Source organism: Staurois parvus, unplaced genomic scaffold, assembly GCF_062004578.1.
Source record: "Staurois parvus isolate SC_StPar_1 unplaced genomic scaffold, SC_StPar_1.0 ptg001865l, whole genome shotgun sequence".
NCBI classification, from domain to species: Eukaryota; Metazoa; Chordata; class Amphibia; order Anura; family Ranidae; genus Staurois; species Staurois parvus.
In genome coordinates this window covers 175,908-199,862 of record NW_028319661.1, presented here as the reverse complement: position 1 = coordinate 199,862, position 23,955 = coordinate 175,908, and the positions used below count along the sequence as shown (strand labels likewise).

The 23,955-nt window shown below is 38.0% G+C and overlaps 1 protein-coding gene across 2 annotated transcripts in view; it reads left to right on the top strand.

Moving 5' to 3' along the window:
- LOC149433997 (dedicator of cytokinesis protein 2-like) overlaps window positions 1–23,955 on the top strand; it is a 104,909-nt gene that overhangs the window by 7,145 nt on the left and 73,809 nt on the right. For both annotated transcript variants that reach the window (XM_089664244.1, XM_089664243.1), the window contains exons 3-9: window positions 2,444–2,544; window positions 8,216–8,274; window positions 11,847–11,995; window positions 14,635–14,720; window positions 15,593–15,749; window positions 18,071–18,111; window positions 19,601–19,691. In XM_089664244.1, the coding sequence (XP_089520370.1) occupies window positions 2,444–2,544; window positions 8,216–8,274; window positions 11,847–11,995; window positions 14,635–14,720; window positions 15,593–15,749; window positions 18,071–18,111; window positions 19,601–19,691 (684 nt within the window). The remainder of the gene's footprint in view (window positions 1–2,443; window positions 2,545–8,215; window positions 8,275–11,846; window positions 11,996–14,634; window positions 14,721–15,592; window positions 15,750–18,070; window positions 18,112–19,600; window positions 19,692–23,955) is intronic.

The window sequence follows — 23,955 nt, the reverse complement described above, 5'->3', positions numbered from 1 at the left end:
GTGCTTTTGTTTAAGCAGTGTGCAGGGAGTCAGCAGGACAGAGCACTGGGGATCCAGGAGGGAACAGTATATGAGGGCCAGGAGTGAACAGTATATGGGGGCCAGAAGAGCACAGCAAAGTACAGGGGGGCCACAAAGGAATAGTACAGGGGGGCCAGAAGGGAACAGTATAAGGGAGTCAAGAGGGAATAGTATAGGGGGACAGGAGGGAACAGTATAGGGAGGTCAGTATAGCACAGCACAATACGGGGGGGAGGTGGGGAGGCAGGATGAAACAATACTGGAGGGCACAATACTGGGGTCTGTAGCAGTTATCCTCATGCAGAGTAGTTCAGGAAAGCTGCTGGATTATATCTGGTATTCTGATCCCATCCTGCCTTCTCTCTTGAGTGCTGTCACACACACAGGCACCTGGGACAGACCAGAAGGGAGGGCCGGCTGGGATCGGTGCAGGAGAGTGATGCAAGTTGTTTCTCTCTGTACCTCTGCAACTTGACTGTCAGGTATGTGGGGATGTGATTTACCTGTTTTCTGCTTGTGGTGGATGGGTAGATCATGGAGGAACCCCTGGGGATCTCTTGTGGACCCCTGGCTGTGAAACACTGCTCTAGATGTTGGTCTCACAATTTTACTGAGAAGGAGAAAAGAAAAAAACAATGTACTGACCAAACTATAAGTAAACATTATGCTGTAATGGTGGAGAACATTTATAGGATGTTTTAAAGGTTAAAAAGATAAACTAATTTGTAAAATGTACCCACTTTTCTGTCAATTAAGGCAGGAGAGGAGGACAGAAACAATCATGTACTGTACCCCAACAATCACCCAACCATAGGAGGTACAATATGGAGCCCACAAGCAAACTAAACTAGAGCTTTTCCCCTGCAGTGCCCTTTAGTGGCAGAAATGCAAATTTCTCTTGCCTGAGAACTGCATTGATAAGTACAGTGTTATTTGAATTGTATTCCAGGCTTTGCATATCTTCAGCTTAGAGAACTTTACATAAAGTCTTAGAAATCTCTCATTAAGGTCTTCATGTTATATAGTTTGAATACCATGTCATAGTTATATTATTTATCATTTTAACAGAAATATATTCCACGCTTCTTTTTTAATTTTTTTTTTAATTTTTCCAGAAAAAAACACAAAAATAGCTTTGGAACAAAACGTGAAAAAAACTGTTTTTTTTTTCAATTTTTCCATTTTTTCCGAGGCCTACTTATCTTTCCATTTTTGAAAACGTTCTCCACCCTTATGCTGTTGGTTGAGGGAGAGGTGCTCTGTTAAACTGGTGGCCTATGGAGACATGCCTCATTGAATTGTTGGTTCATGGGAAATTACCCTGTCACATTGATGGCTGGTCCCATCAGAGGTTATTGATGTGCCTCAATAAACTGCTGTTCTGTAGAAATGTGCCACCATTATACAGGTGACAGTAGATATATGATCCCTTTACATTGATGGTCAGTGGAAAAGGTCCTCTTTCGCACTAGTCGTCAGTGGAAACAGTGGAAAATTGCCCTGTTACACTAGAGGTCAGTGGGCATATTTGGAAATATATCATTCGTCAGTGAATTGCTGTTATGGCACTAGTGGTATGTGAAGTACACTCATTATTTTGAAGGTCAGTACAGAAGTAGTGGTCTGCAAAAAAGAGACTTGATATAGTGGCCAGAGGTGAAGTAGCCCCTTGCACTGGTGCAAACTGAAATTGCATCACTACATCTGTAATCAGTGAAGTGCGCCTTATTTCATCAGTGTTCAGTAAAGAAGTTGCCTCACTGTATTCATGACCAGTGGAGAAATGCCCTATTTCATTGGTGGTTGACGATGACAGTGGCCTCCAATTTCACTGAGTTTCTGAAATCTTCTTCACTGACATTTTGAATTAGTTAAATGCCTGAATCTCACCCCTGAATTCTGTGGTTCCACCACCGGCTGTTACATCACTACTGATATAGTGACTGGCAAGTGAAACCACAGTGTACTTCAGAAAGATGCAGGCATCAGAAGTGTCAAATGAAGGTTTCAGTGGTGAAAGTAGTTCTGTAAAAGTGAAAATTGGAGACGTTGGTGGTGGGATTGTTAGTATTCTTACTAGCAGGGAAAAGGGTTTGGATCCTGGGATTTTGTTGAAATACTGTGACAGTCCCTCAGAATCTGGAACAGTTCAGGTATACGTTTAAATGTGTTTAAACCCATAAAATGAAATGTTTATCTATTTAATAGCGTTGAATGATTTTAATAACAAATACGGTACTTAGATCTCCAAAATAATTCAGATAATAATTAACTTTTTTCCCATTCTAAGTATTATTTATTGAAATGGCTCTAGCATTTGTTCCTAAGGCACTAAACATTTCCTGAAATATAAAGAAAATATATTTTCTTTGTTTAATTCTTTACTTGTCTTTTTTAAAATAACATTTTATATTTGTAACAGCTTTGGAACAACTATTTTCATCTGGCAGTGGCTTTTATTACCCAGGATTCCCTACAGCTTGAGAATTTCTCTCATGACAAACAAAATGAAATACTGGACAAGTAGGTGTTAACATTTTAATTTTTAAAGAAGTTTTGGTATTGATGCTTGTTTATTAAGTTACAGATTTATGCAACAATGAGTATTAATTTTTAAGCACTTATTTTTAAGTGCAATAACACTGTGGTTAAGCCCCTTTACAATTAACACTTAAAATTAAGCAGGTGCCTAGAGATGCATAGAGCTGCAGCATCTCTGAGGCTCAGGTAATGAAATTTGTAAATGAACATTGCATAATTGAAGCTGATATCACTCTTTATTTGTCTCTCCAGCCTTCCTATTAGCATAGGGGGTCTCACCAAATGAGGGTGTGTTCAAAGTGGTCATGACCTCACTGCTTATTGCTTGGCTTGTAGTATTACACCTTTTAGCCTATGCTTTGCTACACTTTAGACAAAATTATCCCCGGGGCAAAAAATAGGCTTGGAGCAATGTGTGCTGTAATTCATTGGTGTGAGACCCATATTTAGAAGTATCGGCATACAATATTACTTGCCTTTAGTAAATGGTTTGTTTCACATACCACTATCCTTTTTACCACTGTACTCACAAAAAAACCTTATTTACTATGTAACAAGCCAGTGCTTCACAGATACACACACTTTGAATTGTAATACCACTTTTGCAGTCACATCTGCTAAAACCCCACTGTATGTTAGTTATATATTTCCATTTACACAGCATACATAAAATAATAATACAAAATATATCTCACTTTTCTGTGGGGTCTATTTATAAAAGAAAAAAATTGCACAGCTGCACAAATTGAATGTACATTTGCTCTGTGAAAATTAACCAGCTATTGGGAGAATGGGGCAAATTCAAATGTCCTTAGGCAATTATTTCATCTGTTTAAATGGGACCATTGCTACTACAGGATCCCCGTTTCTTTGCTAATTTCCTCTAGCATTCTCTAGAATTGTTACATTGTATCGCTTAATACGATGTATTTATTTCCTAAAATCTTTAGCTCTATCAAGTGGTCATTATGCAGTATTTTTCTGATTCACTCCGTTCTTTAGGAATGAACCCTTTTTTACTACTGCCTTAAACATTTTAAAGTATTTGACCTGAAGATAAAACATAAGAACATTTTGCCCTATTCTCACAACAGCAGGTTAGAAGAACTTCATTAAATAGTTGGAAATAATTTACAAACCAGCAACTGATGGTCAGGAGTACAGTGGGGAGAACTATGTAACGTGCAGCAAGGCTTAAAGAGCACAGTGATCAGGACTATATAATGTACAAGATAGCGTTTATAGAGTGTAGTGGTTATAAATACTGTAAAATGTATAGAGTGCAGTGGACAGAAGTAATGTAGTGCTCTGTACATTGCTGTTCACTGGGAGGAAAAGATGCCCCTGTTTTACTGTCAATAGAAGGAAGAATGCTCCAACATTGGGGCCTCCAACATTGGTTCCCCCTTCCAACTATGCCAGCTGATCGGAGCAGTGGTAGATACTTAATTTTTAGGAACTATGGAGTGCTATTATTATGGCAATTTTCCATTGTTTATTCATGAAAAGGGTTGTAATATTGAGGGACTGAGTGCTATCTCAGTAGGTTGCATGTCACATACAGGCATTCTGTACTACTGTTCCCACCATTCAGAGTTAGGTAGCTCCTTAAAACAAGTGACATGCAGTTCACCTGAGATGAACCTCCAGCCGTTTGGCCCTCTCCTGCTTCCAACAGTTTGTGAGTACTCAAGGCTTCATCTTGTATATGAGCTCAGTTGGTCCTGTGCTTGCCTTGTTATAATTCCAGTACATCCCCATTGTTAGAACAACCTATTGTTGTGGGAACAATTGGCACAAGTCCAAACAACAATGTGGCATGGACAGTTCAGTTCTTAAAAAAGATTCAGTTGGCTCTTGAACTGTCAGAAGTCTGCATTGGAGCCAAAGTTCTTTTGGAAATCTAAGTCTGATCCTAGACACATGCAATCCAGTGTTTTTTTCCAGAATAAAAACATCAAACCATCTGCTTCCAGGCTCACTCTTTGTTTCTGCATGTGAGCCCTGGGGCTGATGGTAGCCTCTTGTGAAGCAGTCATGTTTGCCCGGTTTCACTCAGACCCCTACAACAGCATTCTGTCATCACAAGACAAATAATTTTAGTCTCTGAACAACTGATCTGCCTGTCACTGAATACCAAGTTGTCTTTGGCTTGGTGGCTCAACAATCCAGCTCTGGAATTGGAAATTATTCTTTTCCATCTATTGGAAGATCATCACAATTGATGACAACCTGACAGGCTAGGAAGGAATTCTAAACACCTCATCTGTGCTGGGGACATGGACACAGGGAACTCTGATCTCCTGATCAACATTCTTGAGGTTCAGACATTTTGGTTGTCTCTACAATGTTGGACATCTCAGCTAGAGGGTCATCTAAGCAGGATCCATTCAGACAATTTCATGGCAGTGGCGCACATCAAACATTAGGTTTTGCTGTGGCAAGAGAAGTAGAAATATACTGTCCTGGGCAAAACTTCACTTAACAGCCTTGTCCACTTTTCATATACCAAGTATGGATAATTGGCAGGCAGACTTCCTCAGCTAGCAACACCTGAACCTTGGAGTAAGTCCCTACACCCAGATGTTTTTAAGATCCTGTGTCATAGGATGCTAGATGTGGACCACCTGGCCTCAAGATTTAACAACAAACTGGATAGGTTTGTCTCCAGGTGCCAAGATTGTCTGGCTTGAGATGGGGTTGCTAAAACCAAATTTGTCTTTCCTCTTCTGAAACTCCTTTCTTGTCCACACAACTGGATCAAAATGGAGGGCAATCTGGAGGTCCTCATAGCTCCAAATTGGCCCAGGCATATGTAGTATGATCAGACGTCTGGCAGATGTTCCATGAGCTCCAGATAGTCCGCATCTTCTGTCCCAAGGATCACTTTACCACCCTGCTACGCAACCACTGGCCTTAATGGCATGTTGCCCAGGTCATGAGGGACAGGGTCTTTCCGAATCAGTGATTCCTATGATGTTCACTTCCTGCAAGATCTACTATCTCACATATAAAACATTATTTGCTTTGTGCTGGAAAAGAAGCTTTCATGCCAAAATTCATTTTCCAGTAGATGAATCCTGACCTTTTTGCAATAAGGCTTGAATCAACATAAGGCCCCGAGTATCATCAAGTAACAAACTCCAGCACTTGCTACCTTATTCCAAAGACCATGAACCTTAAATTTTTTTTAAATAATCCTTAGTACAGGTTATTTCTCATTTGGCTACCCAGTGTCATCTCCTGTTAATCCAGCAGATTTAAATTTGGCTCTCGTGGAACTTCAAAAACTTCCTTTTGAAGCTGTCAGGGATATTGCCTATTCCACTCTTACTCACAAGGTTCTGTTCTTTGTCATTACTATGCATCTGAGCTGGTAGCTTATCTTTCTGGTCTTACACAAGGGCAAGGGCAAAGCCAGAGATTCTTTTCTTTATAAATTGGTATGGGTGTTTAGCTTATCCAGGAAATTAACATGTAAATAGTTGTTGTGCTAATAAAATTATAAATTAAGAAAAATAGAAACTAAATGAAAAATACAAATGTATACAAATGTATTTATTAATGTGCACACATTTTGAGGTGGATTTCAATTCACTTTATTTACTTGCAGCTTGTGGAACTGGTGCACAAGATTTTTGAGTTATCCAGAACATTGTGCTTCCATCCCTGTGTCTGTCTACAGTGAATCAGAAAATTTCTCTTCTTTTTCTTAATGAGGGGTCTTCAAAAAGTTTATGTATATGTTAAAAACAGTGCAGAAACCTTTTGAAGAATGCTCATAGTTTGAACTTTGCCTGTCTACTTTGAAGCTACTGCTTCCATTAGAAGGACTAACTCTCTCTTTGTCATCTCTGGTGGTCCCCAAGAAGGGGAACCAACTTCTCCTTCCACCATATCTTGGTGGATCAGATAGATCAACATTCAGGTTTATGATTCCAAGTGTCGGGTTCCATGCTTTACCATCAAGGCACATTGCTAGATCTGTGAATGCTTCTTGGGTTTTAAGGTAACTGGTTTTCTAGATTTATCAGGCTACCACCTGGACATATATTCACACATTCTCAGAGTTTTACCAGGTGGATGTGTAGGCCTCTTCTGATGCCAGCATTGGGTATAAGGTCCTTCAGGCAGCTCATGGTAGTTATATTGGGCCTGTTAGTGTTTTCTTTACTGGGTTGCCCACCCTTTATTGGACCACTTTTGAAAGTCCCAACAGTCTCTGAATTCCTGTATCTCTCAATGATTGAAAAAGAAATTTGGATTTTGGTACTTATTGTAAAAAATACTTTTTTGTTGAGGGGCACAGGCCCACCCTCTGTGATTGTCTTGCTCTTAATACTGCTTTTATTTTTTTTTTACAGAACTGAGGCATGTGGGGAGTATAGGGGTTATATTAGTCTGGTCACTGTTTTTTATTTGCCAATGTTCCAATCCTTTTGTAAGCAGCAGTGTAAGCTAACAGTCTGTAAATTCCAGTAAAAGGATTTGTATTCCTTTAACTGAAATAAAAGTAAAAGTTCATTACATATACAGGATTATTATTATTTTATTGTATCTACCTGAATGTCTTAGCAAGTTAAACATGATTTTGCAGCAAATACAGCGATTTCACCTTCAAAGCACTGCAGCACTGTATAGAAATATTACAAAATGTTCCTTTTAAAAGCTAAGAGTATGCAGAAATCCTTTACCCAAGAGCCAGGCTGTGTTAATAAATAAAGCCATGTTAGACTCCCTATTGTTGCATGACATGGCTTTGCTTTTTTTTTTTATAAATAAAAATTTCACTGCAATCTTCCTACTGATAACCACAGCTCAGAAGCCACCAACAAAATACACCCACAAAAAAAAATTATAGAAAACGAGATGCTCAAAAAGGACACAGGAGAACTCGGAGCATAATTTATTTTCTTTCACTGAATTAGTTCAATTCAAGAAGTTTGCATTTTTTGCACTAGTTCCAAAACAGAATTTAATACCATCATTATTTTGTATTTAATCCAGCCATATAGTCCTCCAATTCAGTTCCCTCTCCTCCCCAGAAAAAGATTATATTAAATGATAAATCTTTTGTAACTTTAAAGATGATTTTTTGAGATGTTACTCACCTCCCGAATTCACCAAATTGGGAGCAAACTTCACTCCCATAGTCACAATCTTTTTTAGGATATAATAATTACTGTTAAGCCAAAAATAGTTTTTAGACACTGGGAAATCCAAATATTATAAGAAAAAAACTTGTTTTGTAAGGCCAGAAGCTAGCTAATAAGTATGAATTCATCAAAACATATTTAGATTTTTTATTCTTTTTTATTTTTTCATATAGGATTCATATAAAAGTATGTTTTAAAATTAGTTTTTCTTACAACTCTATTCACTAAATTACAAACTTATGTACCAAAACTCACTTCAATCTAACTGATCACAATGAGTATATTTCCACATAAAAAATGTTCCAAGTTATGGTGAAATTTCATCAAAGCAACTTCTTCCTGATTTGCTTATTTCTAGTGCTCACAGTTTGTGTTATTATGCATTATATGTATTCATAATATCTTAGTAGGTGTTCCCCAGAAGCCTAGCAGAATTCTCTAGATATATAAACAGATTAATATTATTACTGAGAGAAACATCTGTTTTTTTCTGTTAGGTACGAAGACATGAGATGTTTAATTGGCTTTGCAATTCGTGATATGTGGTACAAACTTGGTAAGTGTGACAAAAAGTAATACTGCATGTTTGTAAGAAAAACAAACAAATGTATCAAGTCAGATGCACCTAATGATATACTAGTAAATGCATGCTCATTCCAGAATGGGCAAGGTTGAGGGGGTTTTAAAAACAACGTGAACTAAAGCTTGTGGAGCACCACTCAAAGTACCTATGTTAATCCATCCAGTGATTCACACTAGTGGGTACCGGCATCCAAGAAGCTCATCCCGGCTTACTTCACAGTAAGGAAGAATGGGATGCTGCACACTAAGAACATCCATATCAATAGATGAATGAAGGAAAAGCAATTTCAGCCTGTCTCCTCCCAGGTCACGTTCCTCTGACACATTTCACCCCACCCACAGAGCTTGATTGTAGAGAACAAGTAAGTTCTGTAGGCAGGGTGAAACACATCAGAGGGGTGTGGCCTAGGAGGAGACAGGCTGGAGCTGCTTTTCATTTATTGGTCTATTGATGTGGCTGTCATTGATGTGCAGTGTCCCATTCCTCCTTAAATTGAGTGGATAAAGAGAGGAGTGCAAAGGGTGGGGGAGAAAAATTCATAGTATGTGAAAACAGGTAGTGTGTGCAGAAGAGTAATGCAGAGGGTATGACTGTGGGGCAGTATGTGCAGGAGAAAAATTCACAGTGTGTCAAAACAGGCAGTATACTTAACCCTTTGACTCACAAATGATTGTTCCATAATGATCAACACATTCACAAAACATTTGGTCATAGCCATACAGATAAATTACATAAATATTGGAAGTGCACACCATATTACACTCAGCACTAGGGATGCACCGATAGCAATATCGAGTACTTGCATGAGTACTCATACTCATGAAAATGCCCCCATATCCAAAACTGATATCGATACAGTGTGATTTGAGCCCCTACAAAATGAATGGGCTCAAATTTCACTGCAAAGAATCACTTGCATATTGAATGTGGTGCGATTCCTGTCCAAATTGCATGTGGTTTCCCCCCCACTGCTCCGGAGCTGTCATTTGTCTGCAGTGCTGAACGTCCTGAGTCATGACCAACACGATGTGGATATAAACCCTTGGCTTGGCACAGTGGATTATGATCTATTCTGCCCAAAGACTTATTATACAGGTAAGGTCAACCTCACAATTTTCCTCTTTGTTAAGCCCCTATGCTTTTTTTTAAACCCTGTTGCTGCCACCCATTTTGTGCCCTACTCCTGTATCTAGTATCTTTGACTTTCTAGTGGTCTGTAGATCTCCATCCTCTCCCATCATCTAGTATCTGAAAGAATGTTCCCAGCAATCAGAGGCCCCCCTCTGTCTTAGCAAGGCATTACCTGATCAGGCATGGCATGCATAGCTGCTTGTGGTGCTCACAAGCCTGGAGAAGATGCATAGGCCGTCCGCCCCTGAGCTGACATCACGCCCACCTTATACCTGTGGGTATACCTGTGGGAATAGGCTGGAAGTGAGGTCAGCATGGGGCCGAACTGACAATACATCTCTTCAAGCCTTGTGAGTACTGCAAGCAGTCTCTTCAGCAGGAAACGGTGCTGGCAAGGGACTCAGATGGTTGGCTTAGTTGAGTACCCCTTTCTTCACTAGGTAAGACAACAAAAAAGCCCTTCATAATGGGTTAGAGATGGATTGGTGAGAGGGATGGGAAATTTCCTCATTACCTGGATTTGGTCACTGAAGTTTTGTCTCACTAGGTAAGACAACAAAATAGCCCATCATGATGAGTTAGAGATGGATTGGAGAGAGATGGGATAATTTCTGATTGCCTGGAGTTATGTAGGGAATGTTCACTGAAGGTCCAATGCACATATACAGCAGACTGGCCCATGACTGGTTAATGCACATACTTTTCTGACTAAACTCTGTGTACTGCATGGGGCATCTTTCTGTCGGCATGGTTACTGGGAAGTGAGGTGTGTGTGCTGTTGGAAGAAATAGGGGCAGTGTTCAATATACAATTTGTGTGAGTGGAGTGTGCATACTGCACACAGTAATCAGTCCCAGAGAGGGTAAAGACTAGTGCGTGTGTGTGTGTGTGTGTGTGTGTGTGTGCGTGCGCCGAAGGTGTGATCTCACTGCAGAAAGACCATTATGTGTGCTTAGAATTTCTGCTGTATGTAATTAACGTAGTATTAGAGTATCCCTGTATGCCTATGGCAGTCTTCCCAAGGCTGTAATAAATTCATAGAGTGTCTCTGCTAAAACCTACTAAGACAGCTGAGATTTTTACAAAGAACCTGAGTATAAATGAATTTATAATACGTTTATAAAGTAACATTGTGCAGGAGCACTAACATTTTAAGTGTAGTCATATAAAATATCCTGATAGTTATTATTATTGTTACTACATCTCTAAATTAAATTTTTTTATACTGACCACTGGACCAGCTATTTAAGCACTTGCTTGCTGTGGGGGTAGAAAGGCTTAGAATTTACACTAAGTCCCAGAGATCTGAGATGCTGCAAAAAGACTGGGCAGCATGGTTTAGACCTCCTTCACACCTTTGAAGTTTATTATTCCCCAAATATGCTGTACTAACCTTTTAAATATAAATTGTGAATAAAGTGAACTTATCAATTTGATAAATAATAACATACAAACAACGTGTAACAAGTACAAATGAAATAATTGTTGTAGTGCAACAAAGTAAAAGGTGATCAAAAACAGTCCACTCCAAAATCCTTAATAAGAAGACTCCTCTGTGTGAATGCTATCCACCACCACTAGAAATAAGGATTCTTACCAAATATTAGGACCTTAAGATCATAAGAGGTCATATGAGATATAGGGTGGTTCTATTATAGCTAGTTTTTATCCTGTCAACAGATTGCTTTAAGATGTATGTAAAACCAAAACTCTTCAGTTTAGTTTTAGATAGATACTGTAGGTAATAGTTAAAATGTCTATCAGGTTATATTTTTGCTGCCTGTGTCCTACTGAGGACATTCCCTCTGCTTCCTATCCTTGGAATACAACAGGAAATAAGAGGAAAAACTCACCAAAATGAATGTAATTCCCATCTTAAAGGGTTGTCATATAATAAATGACCCATTGAAGGATCGTCTCTCGTTTCTTGCTTTGGAAACAACGCATATTTGACTTTCCCTCATTTTCCACCTTGGTGGCAGTGGCCATCAGGACAAATAAAGAGGTGAATCTCCTCCAGGTTATCAGTAGAAAATAATAAAAAGTTACTTGTTATTATGGAGTAACAGTAAATCTAACAATGTCTACTGCTTCCACCTCAATCTTTAGTTTGACTATACAGGAGCCCCACGCAAGATAAGTAATACTACAAGGTTTATGCATACACTTCTTAAAATGTATTTTTTAATTGTGTGCATTAAAAGTGTTTGTATTTTCTGCTGCTTACTTTTTTGTGAGAAATTTCAGAACAACGGCTTGATAAATATATCTTTTAGCAGATACTGTAGTATGAAGGCTTTCATGTGGGTAGCAATTTTGTCGAAATTTAACAGCAACCAGGTGATATTTTATCAAATGGTATTGCTATATGATATCACATCAGTTATATTTTATGGTATCTTTTGTCATATTAGATAAACACAAGATCTGCTTTATTCCTGGAATGGTTGGACCAATTCTAGAAATGACTCTTATACCAGAAACTGAATTACGTAAATCCACAATCCCAATCTTTTTTGATATGATGCTCTGTGAATTCCACCAAACTGGAGATTTTAGAAAGGTAACACAAAACAAAGCCAATGCATGTATAATTGTATTCAGAAACGTAATAAAATATCTTTGTTAACTAGGGCTAGCACTTGTAATTTTTTCCAGTTTGCTCAGAGTATACATAAGCACAGTTGGTAAAATCCTAACATGTTTTGTTTCTCTACACCTGTCTCCTTGAAGAACAGAGAAAGACCTTTTATAAACTGTTAAGTATTTCAACCTCCTTTGATTTTGTTTCAAGGTAGGGAATAGACATTCAATGTGTAACATACTGTATATTATCCTTTAATTTTCAGAACCAAAATACCAATACACACACACAATATATGCTCATGTGCAATATCTACCCCACTCTCGTTGATCGAGAAATGGAGCTGGGCCTTTTTATATGGTGTCTGTTCTTCACTAGAGATCTCTGAAACTACTTGGGTTCGATTTGCTGAGGGTTTGGCTGATCTTTTTAGTAAATGCTGGCAATTAAACACGTTAATGTCAAAAAAGGCAAGGGGAGCTTGGCATTGCCATATTAGACATGTATCAATGCAAATTTTTTAATATAATAATAAGTGTCACAGGAAAAAGAACAAATCCCTTAAATTATAAGCTTCAGGTATACCTTAAAGCTGTGTGTGGTGTAAAAAAAAAAAGCAGTACAATTTTCACACAGGTCTAGTGACAGTTTAAATTTGCAGCTTATATTTGGCTGTGGAATTGATACTTTTAGATAGTTTGGCGTACATACAGCAGCAGCACCCAGTCTGATTAATTTCTTTTTTATAAAAAGCTTTTTTTCAGGTTGTTTTAGCAGTGACACATTTCATTAAGCTATTTTATTAGGCGATGATTGGCCTGTTTTGATTGATTGTCAATTGTCCCTATTTTGGCTAATTCAAAATTTACTAAAAATGTTTCCAATTTACTAAAGACACAGGGCAAGGACATCTAAATTAAGCACTGGCATCTACATACAAGAATTAAGAGACTGTAGATGATAAAGCAGTACAAAATTTGCCAGCATGATGACATTTTCAGTGAGCCAGATAAAGCTGAAATGTACTTGAGGATCACTGTAACCTTAACTTCCATTTACTTTGAGAATAGAATTGTGAGTGATATAATGTGAGATGTTTCATGTACTTAGTTCTTGCACTTAGTTGTCTTTCGAGTGATGATGCAGTGTGCTGCTAATATAAGGCAGCTCAAAGAACAGATGGTAAGAAAGCAAGTGAATATTACATTTGAGCATTTCAAACTTAAAAAAGAGGCATTTTAGCATACATTAGCATACTTATTTGCATACAAAAAAAACCCCAATATACCCACAAAAGAAATGAGAATCCCAAAATTGCCTCTTCCTCCTTTCCTGAAACAAAAGATGACCTCTGCCCCCCAGACAAACCAAAGACAAAAAAATCCCCCCCCCGCAAAAAAAAATACAAAAAATGCAGTAAAGGGGTAATTGCCCAAAGAGTTTGCAATTTAGAATGAAACATTTTCACAAAGTTTCATAACTAACCCTAATCTCTACATAAGTCAGCTTTCAATATCCTCTCCCTACAGCAACTTGGCGAAATTGCACTTACACTTTGATGGAAGCATACGTTTCAAACCAACAGCATTCTCCATAGTTCCATAGTCACAGTGAATCTGAACCTCATTCCTTCTCTCCACCTAAATCACGAAACCCTGAACCCCCCACCCTAAGTTGAACTGTACCTTTTAGGAGTGGTAACACTGCCACTTCAGCAACCCAAGACAGAATTGAGTAGAAATTATGCAACTGGCAGTAGGCAGAAGCATGGACAAAATTAGCAACACTAACCCAGGATGCTAGGCCCTCATTTCCATTGGAAATGGGCTAAGAAACAGAAAATTGCCATCAGGAAGATAGGCTGACTTAAAAACAGTGACATAACTTTTAGGTTACAGACCTTCATTAATCAATTTTTTAGATAACTTTCAACATAAGCAATGGAAGCAGCACTTTAAGGATTACCAAGTCTACCTAGCACAATTTCAGTAAAGGTTTCTGTCCTTACTTCTAGCATGCACACTAAAACACAGCAGACAATGGCAGCACCTTGGGATGACACCCCCCTTCTCCATGTTACAAATGTAAAAATACATTTAGAGGTAATATCCAGCCCTTAGCCCTTTGTGTTTCTATATGGGTCATATCCTGCCAATGTGCTACCTTGAAATGCTTTCCTCCTCCTCCTCCTATTTGTGATCTTGAGCAGGTTTTCTAGGCTCCAGTACAGCAAGAACAGCAGTGGTAGCATGTCAATAAAACCAGTCACTTTCAAGCCAACAATGTTTGTGGCCTACTTGAGGGGGGAGAGCATAATGCCTAGTGTTGCAAAGGCAGGTAGGTCCCTTTGTCAGGGCACCCTGCTATCTCTAAAACTGCACCACAAACTTACCTCTGATCTACTGAGATCCTGATGTCACTTCACTTCTATACTCCTGCTGCCATCACGAGGTCCTCCACGGGCCCTTAATGTTCCAATGTTCCAACCCCCCCATATCATGTTTCTGCTTCTGTGCATCCTCACATAACTTGTATGTTGTAATTCACTGACCTAATTTTTGATGCTGATGTGTATATCTTGCTAAAACCAACAGTCAAAATATACTTTTCATTTACAGTTTGAAAATGAAATAATATTGAAACTTGACCATGAAGTTGAAGGAGGACGTGGAGACTGGCAGTACATGCAGCTTTTTGAAAACATGTGAGACAATACATATTTTATTCATTTCACAAGCATGTTCCATTTTGTTTTTCATGGCAATGCTAAAAATAATTGCTTCACCTCTCTTTGGCTTATACTGTATCTTCACATTTAGGCCTTCTGGTGATGCCATCAAACTTTGGTGCCACTGGCCACTATTTAACCACTATTACCTGAGGGTTATAGTGCAATTTTTTTAGAAAGACCCTCCAAATGACTCGTGCCTCCACATTTAGGCCATTCAGTACTGAAAGCTAACAGTGGTGTGAACTGATTTTCAGTCAATGCTCCCATAACTAGTTATAATAAAAAATTTTAACTCTTTTAAATATCATCACTCTGTAATATGCTATATACTTGATGTTCATGATTTTATTCTGGTAGTAAAGCATTGCTTTAGCTATTATAACTTGGCATGGCTTTGCAGCATGCAAAAAGTAACTGTAACTTGTAAACATTCATGTAAATGTAACATATAACTGCAACAAATACAATGAAAGAGCATTTGGTGATCTGGTCTCAGTATTGTTACATCTCTCATAACAATGATGTGGCCCTTTTCTGCCTCTGGTAGCTTGGATATTGTTACATTTTTGTTAACATGTCACTGATCCTAGCACCATGATTACTTGGAATAGTCTTGGACAATTGATTTAATATACAGTGTTATGGGCCAAACTTGTGCCAAGAATCCTTTTTGATATAAAACCTTCCCTAGTGCCTCTAAAATGTAAGCAGTATAGTTGGCACAAGATCAAGGTTTGAATTTTTAAATAAAGACATGTTTGGGTTCTTTGTCTGTTTGAACTAATCTCTGATTAGAATAAACTCTGTTGCTATTTTGATGTATAGTTTATTTTATTGTTTTCCAGATTGCTGGATTATGCTGAAAGGTATTCATCCATAACTAAAGAAGTCAGTACTTTTGTGACACTGATAAAAGGCCTTTTGGAAAGATTATTGGATTACAGAGCAGTGGTAACTGATGAGAGCAAAGACAACCGCATGAGTTGCACAGTTAACCTACTCGTAAGTGGAATGATTTTTTTTTAATGCTAGCCAAGATCAACAAGCTTTTCACTCATAACATGTATTGTACAGAATGCAAGAAAAAAAAGCAACTGCTAGATTTAAATTTAATATGTACTATATTTTAAACATTTTGTAATACTCTTAACAGCTAGCCTTGCACAATGCCTGCAATGTTTTTATAAGCCAAGAAAGCTTCTTCAAATTTAGTTTAGTTAATTGTTATTGGAGCCTAACTTGGCTAAGTCCTGCTAACTGCCAATCCATTGTCTACTGTGACTACCTCTAGTAGGGGCAGAATAATGGTAGCTGGTGAAGCTGAACCAATAGATTAGGGAAAGTCAAATCCAGTAGGTAGGTAAAACTAAATTAGACAGGTGAAGAGAAGAAGCTTTTATGCCTAAGAGGCATTTTATGGTGTCAGCTTAGAGACATGATTTCTACTTTTAAATATGTAAAATGAAATACATGTACACATTAAACATAACACACTTTCTTTCTTTTTTTTGTTTATTTTTTTCTTTAGCCACAAAAAAGCTTGAGTATACAAAAATATAAAACAATTAAATTTTGCCCAAAACACTTAAAAACGTATAATCTACTTGTAAAATACGTTGCACAACAAAAAATAACCTGTGTCTGCAATACATGCACTAGTGAAAATGTTTATGACTCTTTAAACAGATCTATTAGTGCAGCATCTACCTAATATTAATAATAATAATAGTTTTGGATGTGTTTTCTGAACTGGCTTTCAGTTAATGTTAATTTAATAAACTTCATAATAGTAAACAGGATGTTGCCTACATACTGTATATCTCTATTTCAAAGCTGAAAAGTATCCCCACTATACCTGGCATCATTTAAAAAAAAAAAAAAGCATTCCTACAATCAGTAGCAGCAGCTGCCCCCCACCCTAGTAAACACTTCAGTACTTAGCATATCACGTTTAGTGGACAGAGAATTGTGGGAGAGTAGTTGCTGTTAGGTGGATCAAGTTGACATCAATTTAGCATAATATGAAGAGTTAAAAGTAGCTGTTGTTCCTACTCTCTGTCTTTAATACTTTCTGAGTCCCCAATCTGGAAAAATATGAAGATAGGAAAGTCAGAGAAAAGTCAGAAGTTCTTATCTACATATTTATTCCAGGTTAGCAAATCAAAGCATTGAAACAAAAGGGTAAGCTTGTCAAGCCTACAACTTTTGTTGGGTCAGCAATAATAGCATAGTACTTGAAATAATTTTAGTGATTTGCACATTAAGAGGGTTAAATAGCAACTTATTATTAATGTCAGTTTGAACAAATAAATATATTTTTTGAATAGAGTGTCATTAATGGGAATCTGTTAGAATAGGAATTTAGGAGCCCACATTGCTGATGTTCACTGGCTACTAGGCCAGTGATATGAGATACAGTATGTTTTTGTTACTGATCTGCTGTAGCAGTAAGGAGAGGTTGGAGCATATACAGTATGTTGTTTCCCATGATATGAATTCTATATTTTTTACATTTTTCTGATGTGTCAATATAAGGAACATTTTTTTTATTTTCTTTTTTGTTATAAACTTTCATATTTCTCAATTCTAAGGCAGCTACAATGTGACATTCATTTTGCACAGTAGGGGGTGTATGGAACACTTCTCCTTTGGACCTTTCCAACTATGTAGATCCAGTTTCTTGTGAACTGAAGAAATTAATTTCCAATCTCTCTCTCTCTTAGATCAATCTAGCTGTTCTATTTTGTTAGTCACTAGCATGCGTGCCCACAGACAGCTGATTTTTGTATGCCTATTATTAACTTTAGTGTGCTTTATTGTGTCTACCTATGCATGTTTTTAGAAGAAATGGGTAAGAGTTGACTGTATTTAGAAGACAAAAGTAAAAGATGACTTCATATCAAGTGATGTAGACTAAGATATATAGGGTATTTTTTTCTGGTATTAGGAGCTAGCTTTTCTGATGATTTTTTTACAGTTTGACCTAACTTGAAAGTTTCATACTTACCATGTAGCTGTAATATTCCATGCTATGAAAATTTACTTTTGGGGAAACTTACAGGCTTATATTTAAAAACACAGTTGCATTTTATCTACTGTATGCATCATGTTGCAGTGAGTTTTCCAACAAATCAAAAGTAGACAACCAGGATCGTTTGCCACGTTTTAATATGCTACCATAGTCTACAGCCTGCAGTAGTTGTTCAACAGACTTACAATAATGATAAATATTTAACTAACTTTAGACAATGCACTATGTATCTGTACAGAATTGTATATTATTTAAACATATTAATGTTATTGAAAATGATATTTCCTTTCAGAACTTTTATAAAGACATTAACCGTGAAGCAATGTACATTAGGTAAGAATGCTTAGCTAAACTTTGGGGTTACAGCACAGGTGACTGTTCCTACAGATTCCAAGTTAATAAAAATTAATAATTTAATTTACAGCACTGCTGCCCTATTCTCCTTAATCTTTAATAACCAAGAATTGTCTGTGATTAGTCCAAATATTTCGGTTTATCTTTGAGATTATCAGGTGCTTGGTTTGCTGGCTGGTAAAGTGGTACCTACATTCTCGCTTATCCCAGTCACACAGTGAGCTGCGCTCTTTCCTCCTTCTGGCCATTGAGACGCTGTGTTTGGCTATAGAGAGAAGTAGTCTTAAAAATATAGAGAAAAACACTTTTAAAATAACCATTTGGAGCAGTAAAAAACAACCCTCCAAGGGTTGTGTATTTGGTAATTGTTCCTATGCCAGTGGTGAATCTAATGACCTGTACCTGAGCTGACAATAAACTATAACTGAAATAATTTTATAAATATATCATGTAAATAACAAAAAAAACCTTTATACATCAGTGCTCTTCTATAGGAATGAAAGCAGAATTGTGAAGTATTTATATATTATAGGGGCCATGGCTTTTTTCTCAGAGAATAGGTGCAGGAACTCCCCCCTTCTAAATAATGTCTTGTCTCTGTCTCCCTACACATCTCTGAGCACAGTCCCTTAGTTCAACCCTCTACCCACCTCTCAGTACAGATCCTCATAGAGAATACAGAGCCAATTATCATTTTGTGGTCCTTGAGTGGCCCGGAGGATTGTTCCTGGGTATACCAAGTGCCATCGGAGTGCCTTATTTCAACCAGGTTCCAGATGAGCATCAGTGTCCCTTTTACTACAAGCGTAAAATCATTTTACGTCTGGTGAGTGCAAGCACACCCCTTTTCTTTCTAATCACGGAAGTCACGTGCACTTATGATTGTACGATGGAAGTTTAAGAGAATGTTCGTTATCTTCCTGCTTTGGGAAAAGCTGACACATTTATTTTGAGCATATTTATGGACTCTTATTGGTTTTATTTTGTGTATGACTTATAATGCACCTATATGATATGGTTGTCACTTTATAATATCTGCTGCCTTCAATAAGACACCACTGTTATCACTTATTAGCGCATCATTTTGCGCAATCATCACCTATTTTTCCACTTCAATTATTTATTCTAGCGCTGCATTTTTTAATTACATAAAGGGAGATCTATATGCAGCCAAATACAGCCTATTTAATGAAAAACTATATCTATATATTATATAAAAAAGGATATGCAGGAACTCTGAACAGTAGATAAGGCAGGTGTTTACTTAACACTGAAGTATCAGTTTTGAGGACTTACCTTTTTATTTACTCAATAATGGCTCAATAATGTCTTAAGGGGAACAACTGAGGCTCACCAACTGCTGGCTTGGAACCTTGTCCAGTGGTGATAAAGACTGAAAAGCTGCTTTACAATAACACCATAACAAGTGCTGTTTAAACTTTCTAATTTTTTTTATATTGTTTTACAGATACTTATACAAGCTTCGAGACCTCCACTTGGACTGTGAGAATTATACTGAGGCTGCTTACACTCTCTTGCTCCACACAAGGCTTCTAAAGGTAACGTTGTAAATTAAAATATGTCTGCTAAAATACAGTATATTTTGTCACAGATATATTCTGTAGCCACAAGCATAGATTTAGGTGACAACCAAAGGGAATTACACATGCTTGTATTCTTGCTGAAACCTGAATGATTTTTAAAATATTAGTGTCAGTTAAAGCCCAGATCCAATCTTTTTAGATTTTGACAACAGAATGGTGGAGAGTTTTATAGCTGTCTATATCCCAATTGAAAATCTTTCCTCTAACTTGTCCTAATCAAAGGGTGCGACAGGATGCATCCCCAAACAGGATGGAGACAGCAACAAAGCAAAACGTTTAGAGCACTGCCTGCAAAAACATCTTAATACCTAAAAAATCATGTTAAAAAAAAATGATTGTGTTATTGTGCCCTACTAAAAACAACTAACATATTAAAAGATAATTTCTGTGGCTACAACAATAACCGCCCCTCCCCCCCCATTCAAAATATCAATGTCTGACAATGACTTAAATACAACATAGACACTTCATCATTTCCCCTCAATACTCAAGTAGGGAAGGAAAACAGAAAAAGCTCAAACGAGTTCCTTAAAATGTGACTTATCTCTCCTAACTATTGCTTGATGTCCATATATCTCAGAGGTAAGGACGAGCCAAACATACCTGGATTTGGTTCAAAGTAGCTTCAGCAAACATTACTGAGGTTCAGCTGCCCAATCCAAACCATACTGAAGCCAATGGGAGCTTCATGTTAAAAATATTAATGGATATTTCCTAGGATATTAGGCTAGGGGTTGAGAAAGAGATGGCAGGAAGCTGTGTATGAATCTGAGGAACATGTACATGGGCAGAGGGCATCAATTTTAATAATGCCTAAAGAGAAACATTAAGAGTAAAATTACTTTAAATACCATGCATCGGGGAAGCCATTTAAATTGCTGGAAAATGAAAGCTCCTGGCCACTTACTTCTGTTTGTAAACAAAGTGACTGGGGAGTCTCTTCATCTATCCCAGACCTTTATTCTAGATGAGGGTTTTTAGATGTTATTAAGGGAGCCCACACAACAAATGGCATGGAGTTCCCCCCTAGAATACATTGCAGATCCTTATCTCTGATGAGGGTGTGGTATCAATGTCAAGGGAGACCCCATGCAAAATACACAAAAAACATGACATTGGTTCTGACATTGAATTTAGTTGACATGCACAACAGGCCAGGGGGTTAAGGGGGGTCAATGGGCAGGGGGTTTATTGGAATCTGGAAGCTCCTTTTAAAAATAAAGGGTCTCTCAGATAACGGCTTCCTGTCACATGAATGAGTAAAGGCTCCATAGGCCCCCCAATCATTCACAAAAACATAAATAAAGACACAAACTTTTTGAAAAGTCATTTGTTATGAAATAAAAAAAGTCCCAAAATGTAAATCCATCAACAATCACATCCAGAGTTGCAGATCCACATTAATCACATGAACAATGCATGCTGACTTGCTCACAGACATGTCCTATCCCATTGGTACATTCGCTGAGAATGACAGCTCTGGGTCATACCGCTAAATTTAAACAAATGTGTGGGGTATACCAGTGATGTAAATGACCAATTAGGCATGACCATAATGGATCAACATCATTGTCCAACATCATTGTGGCCATATTTGGTCAGTGATGTCAGCACTATCCCTGCCCCTTTGTTTACATGGCTAGGGATTCCCAGACAGCAAATGCATGGGTTTGGGTGTTGTCCCTACATGGACAAGGGACAGTAGGACATTCCTGTAGCTATATGGCTCTCCCTCCACTTCCACTTTGTCTTTTGAATTTTGAGTTTTCTTTTTGTTTACAATGAAGTACTAAATATCTGTACTCATATCTAAGCATATTGACATTAATTACATAACAGTGCAATGGCTCTTTGCTTTTACAAGTGTACAATTGGGTTGTCCATACAGGCTAAGTGCAAAACAAATTGTTATGACAGCTAATTTATCTCTGGGAATGACATATTTAGCCTCATTGGAAATCCCATCTACCAATGAATTCAGAGCTCTTTTTTTTGCATGGCTCTATACATACACTCACCAGCCACTTTATTAGGTACACCTTGCCTGTGCCAAGAAAATGTCCCGCACTGCAATTACACCACCGCTACCAGCCTGAACCGTTGATACACTGAATCCATGTTTTCATGTTGTTTACACCAAATTCTGACCATGCCATATGAATGTCACAGCAACCAGTCTGCCCATTCTCATCTGACATCACCAAGGCATTTTCAGCCACACAACTGCCGCTCACTGGATATTTTCTCTTTTTTGGACAGCCTAGAGATGGTTGTGCATGAAAATCCCAGTAAATCAGCAGTTTTTGAAATACTCAGACCAGCCCGTCTGGCACCAACAACCATGCCATGTTCAAAGTCACTTAAATCCCCTTTCTTCCTCATTCTGATGCTTGGTTTGAACTTCAGCAATTTGTCTTCACCACGTCTACATGCCTAAATGCATTGAGTTACTGCCATGTGATTTGCTGATTGGCAATTTGTGTTACCAAGCAGTTGAACAGCTGTACTTAATAAAGTGACTTAGTGCGTGTAGATTGTCCTTCACCTTCTTTTAGCTCTGGAGGGGTGCTACATTCATTGAACTATATTGAAGTGGAATTATTATGGCTAATATACAATATATAGTATGATCACACTGAACTAACAAAATCTTTGGTATCTATGCTCCATATTCCTCGGCTAATTTGCTTGTACTTATGCTTCAATTTGATCTGCATGCTAAATGAATTGTGTTTATGCATAATGAATTTAATATACGGTATCATGGGAGTTTTGCTAACATGATGACTTTGACTGCTGAAGCACTGCTCTTTTTTTGAGCTGAAAATGCTACGAAACTAACTGACTAAACTATAGCATCTGCTCATTCAGAAGAATCTGTTGCTTTACTTTTTTTTGCATTACCATATGTTTGTTCCTCTAGCTATGCTATGTACAGTATGCACTATGAGCTAATATATAGACTGAACCCATTATTTACATTTTATGATGATGATTGAGAGATTACTCACTGGGCTCTATCATGGTGGAGATTGCACTGTATGCTTACTTTCTATGTACATAATATTTCTGAGATATAGGGACAAGCAATAGTAATGAGCTGAGCCATGGTTTTTAAACCTCACTTGAGTTTTCTGTTTTCCCTTTCATCCTGTGTTAATACTTCGGATGACAAGTCTATACAAACATTGTTGCTTTGAACAGTAAATTGTTGCCACATGCATTATAGGCCACAGGATTTTTTTTATTGTTTTTAGTAGGGCAGTCTTGGTGACATGATGATTGTTGTCAGCACCTGTGGTAGTGAGCTCTTATTGATCCTCAACTTGGTGTTCCCCAGGGCGCGAAGTCTAAGCCCCAGCCTGCGTGTTTACCAGAGCCCCTGATGGTGGGGATGGACTTGCAGCAAGCTGGGACCAGGTCGCGGCCCCCAGGTACGCCCAGCTGAGGTTGAGGTGACCGCTCATGGGAGCAGAGTATAAAGGGAGGAGACAAACGGAACCTGATAGGCAAGCTGAGGTCAGGACAGGCGGATAACAAGCAAGGTCAGACAACAAAGCCGGGGTCGGTACATGAGTAGACAATGTAAGATTCAGACAGTAGTAACACACGGGAGCTCCAACAACTAGGAAGTTGCTCAGGCAAAGTGGCCTAGTCTGAGCACGACTTATATAGACATGCAAACAAGGAGGCGGGTCAGGAAGTGATGGAAGGGAAGGAAATAAAACCCAGAGGACAGCAGATGATGCCCATAGATGAGCAGAGACAAACACATGAGAAGGGATCAGGAACAGGACTGCAGCAAGAAGGTAAGAACACAAACAAGAAACTGCAGGCTAACTTGTGACAATTGTTTTGGTATATATTTTTGTATAACAGTTTTCGTATTAGGGTCTACATTTATGTCTAGGGATCCTGGTTTGTATAGTAATATTTTGTTTCAGAGAGGTGTTCTGGAAGAGCTGCACCTCCCAATCATATAAGTTTTTGATGCTGTCCTCTTGTCTAGGAAAGAAACTTTCTCTTGTTGTCCTGGTGTTAAAGGGACATAAAGTGATGGGTTACTGAGGTCATAGAGCAAAAAAAAAAAGAAAAGAAAAAAGAGAACTGTTTTCCCCACACATTCCTAAACTAAAAACATAAAACATTTGTTGAAACAGGGCCTAATAGAGACAGTATGTTGTTGTGAATGTGGGTAAAAATGCAAACATTGTTGCAA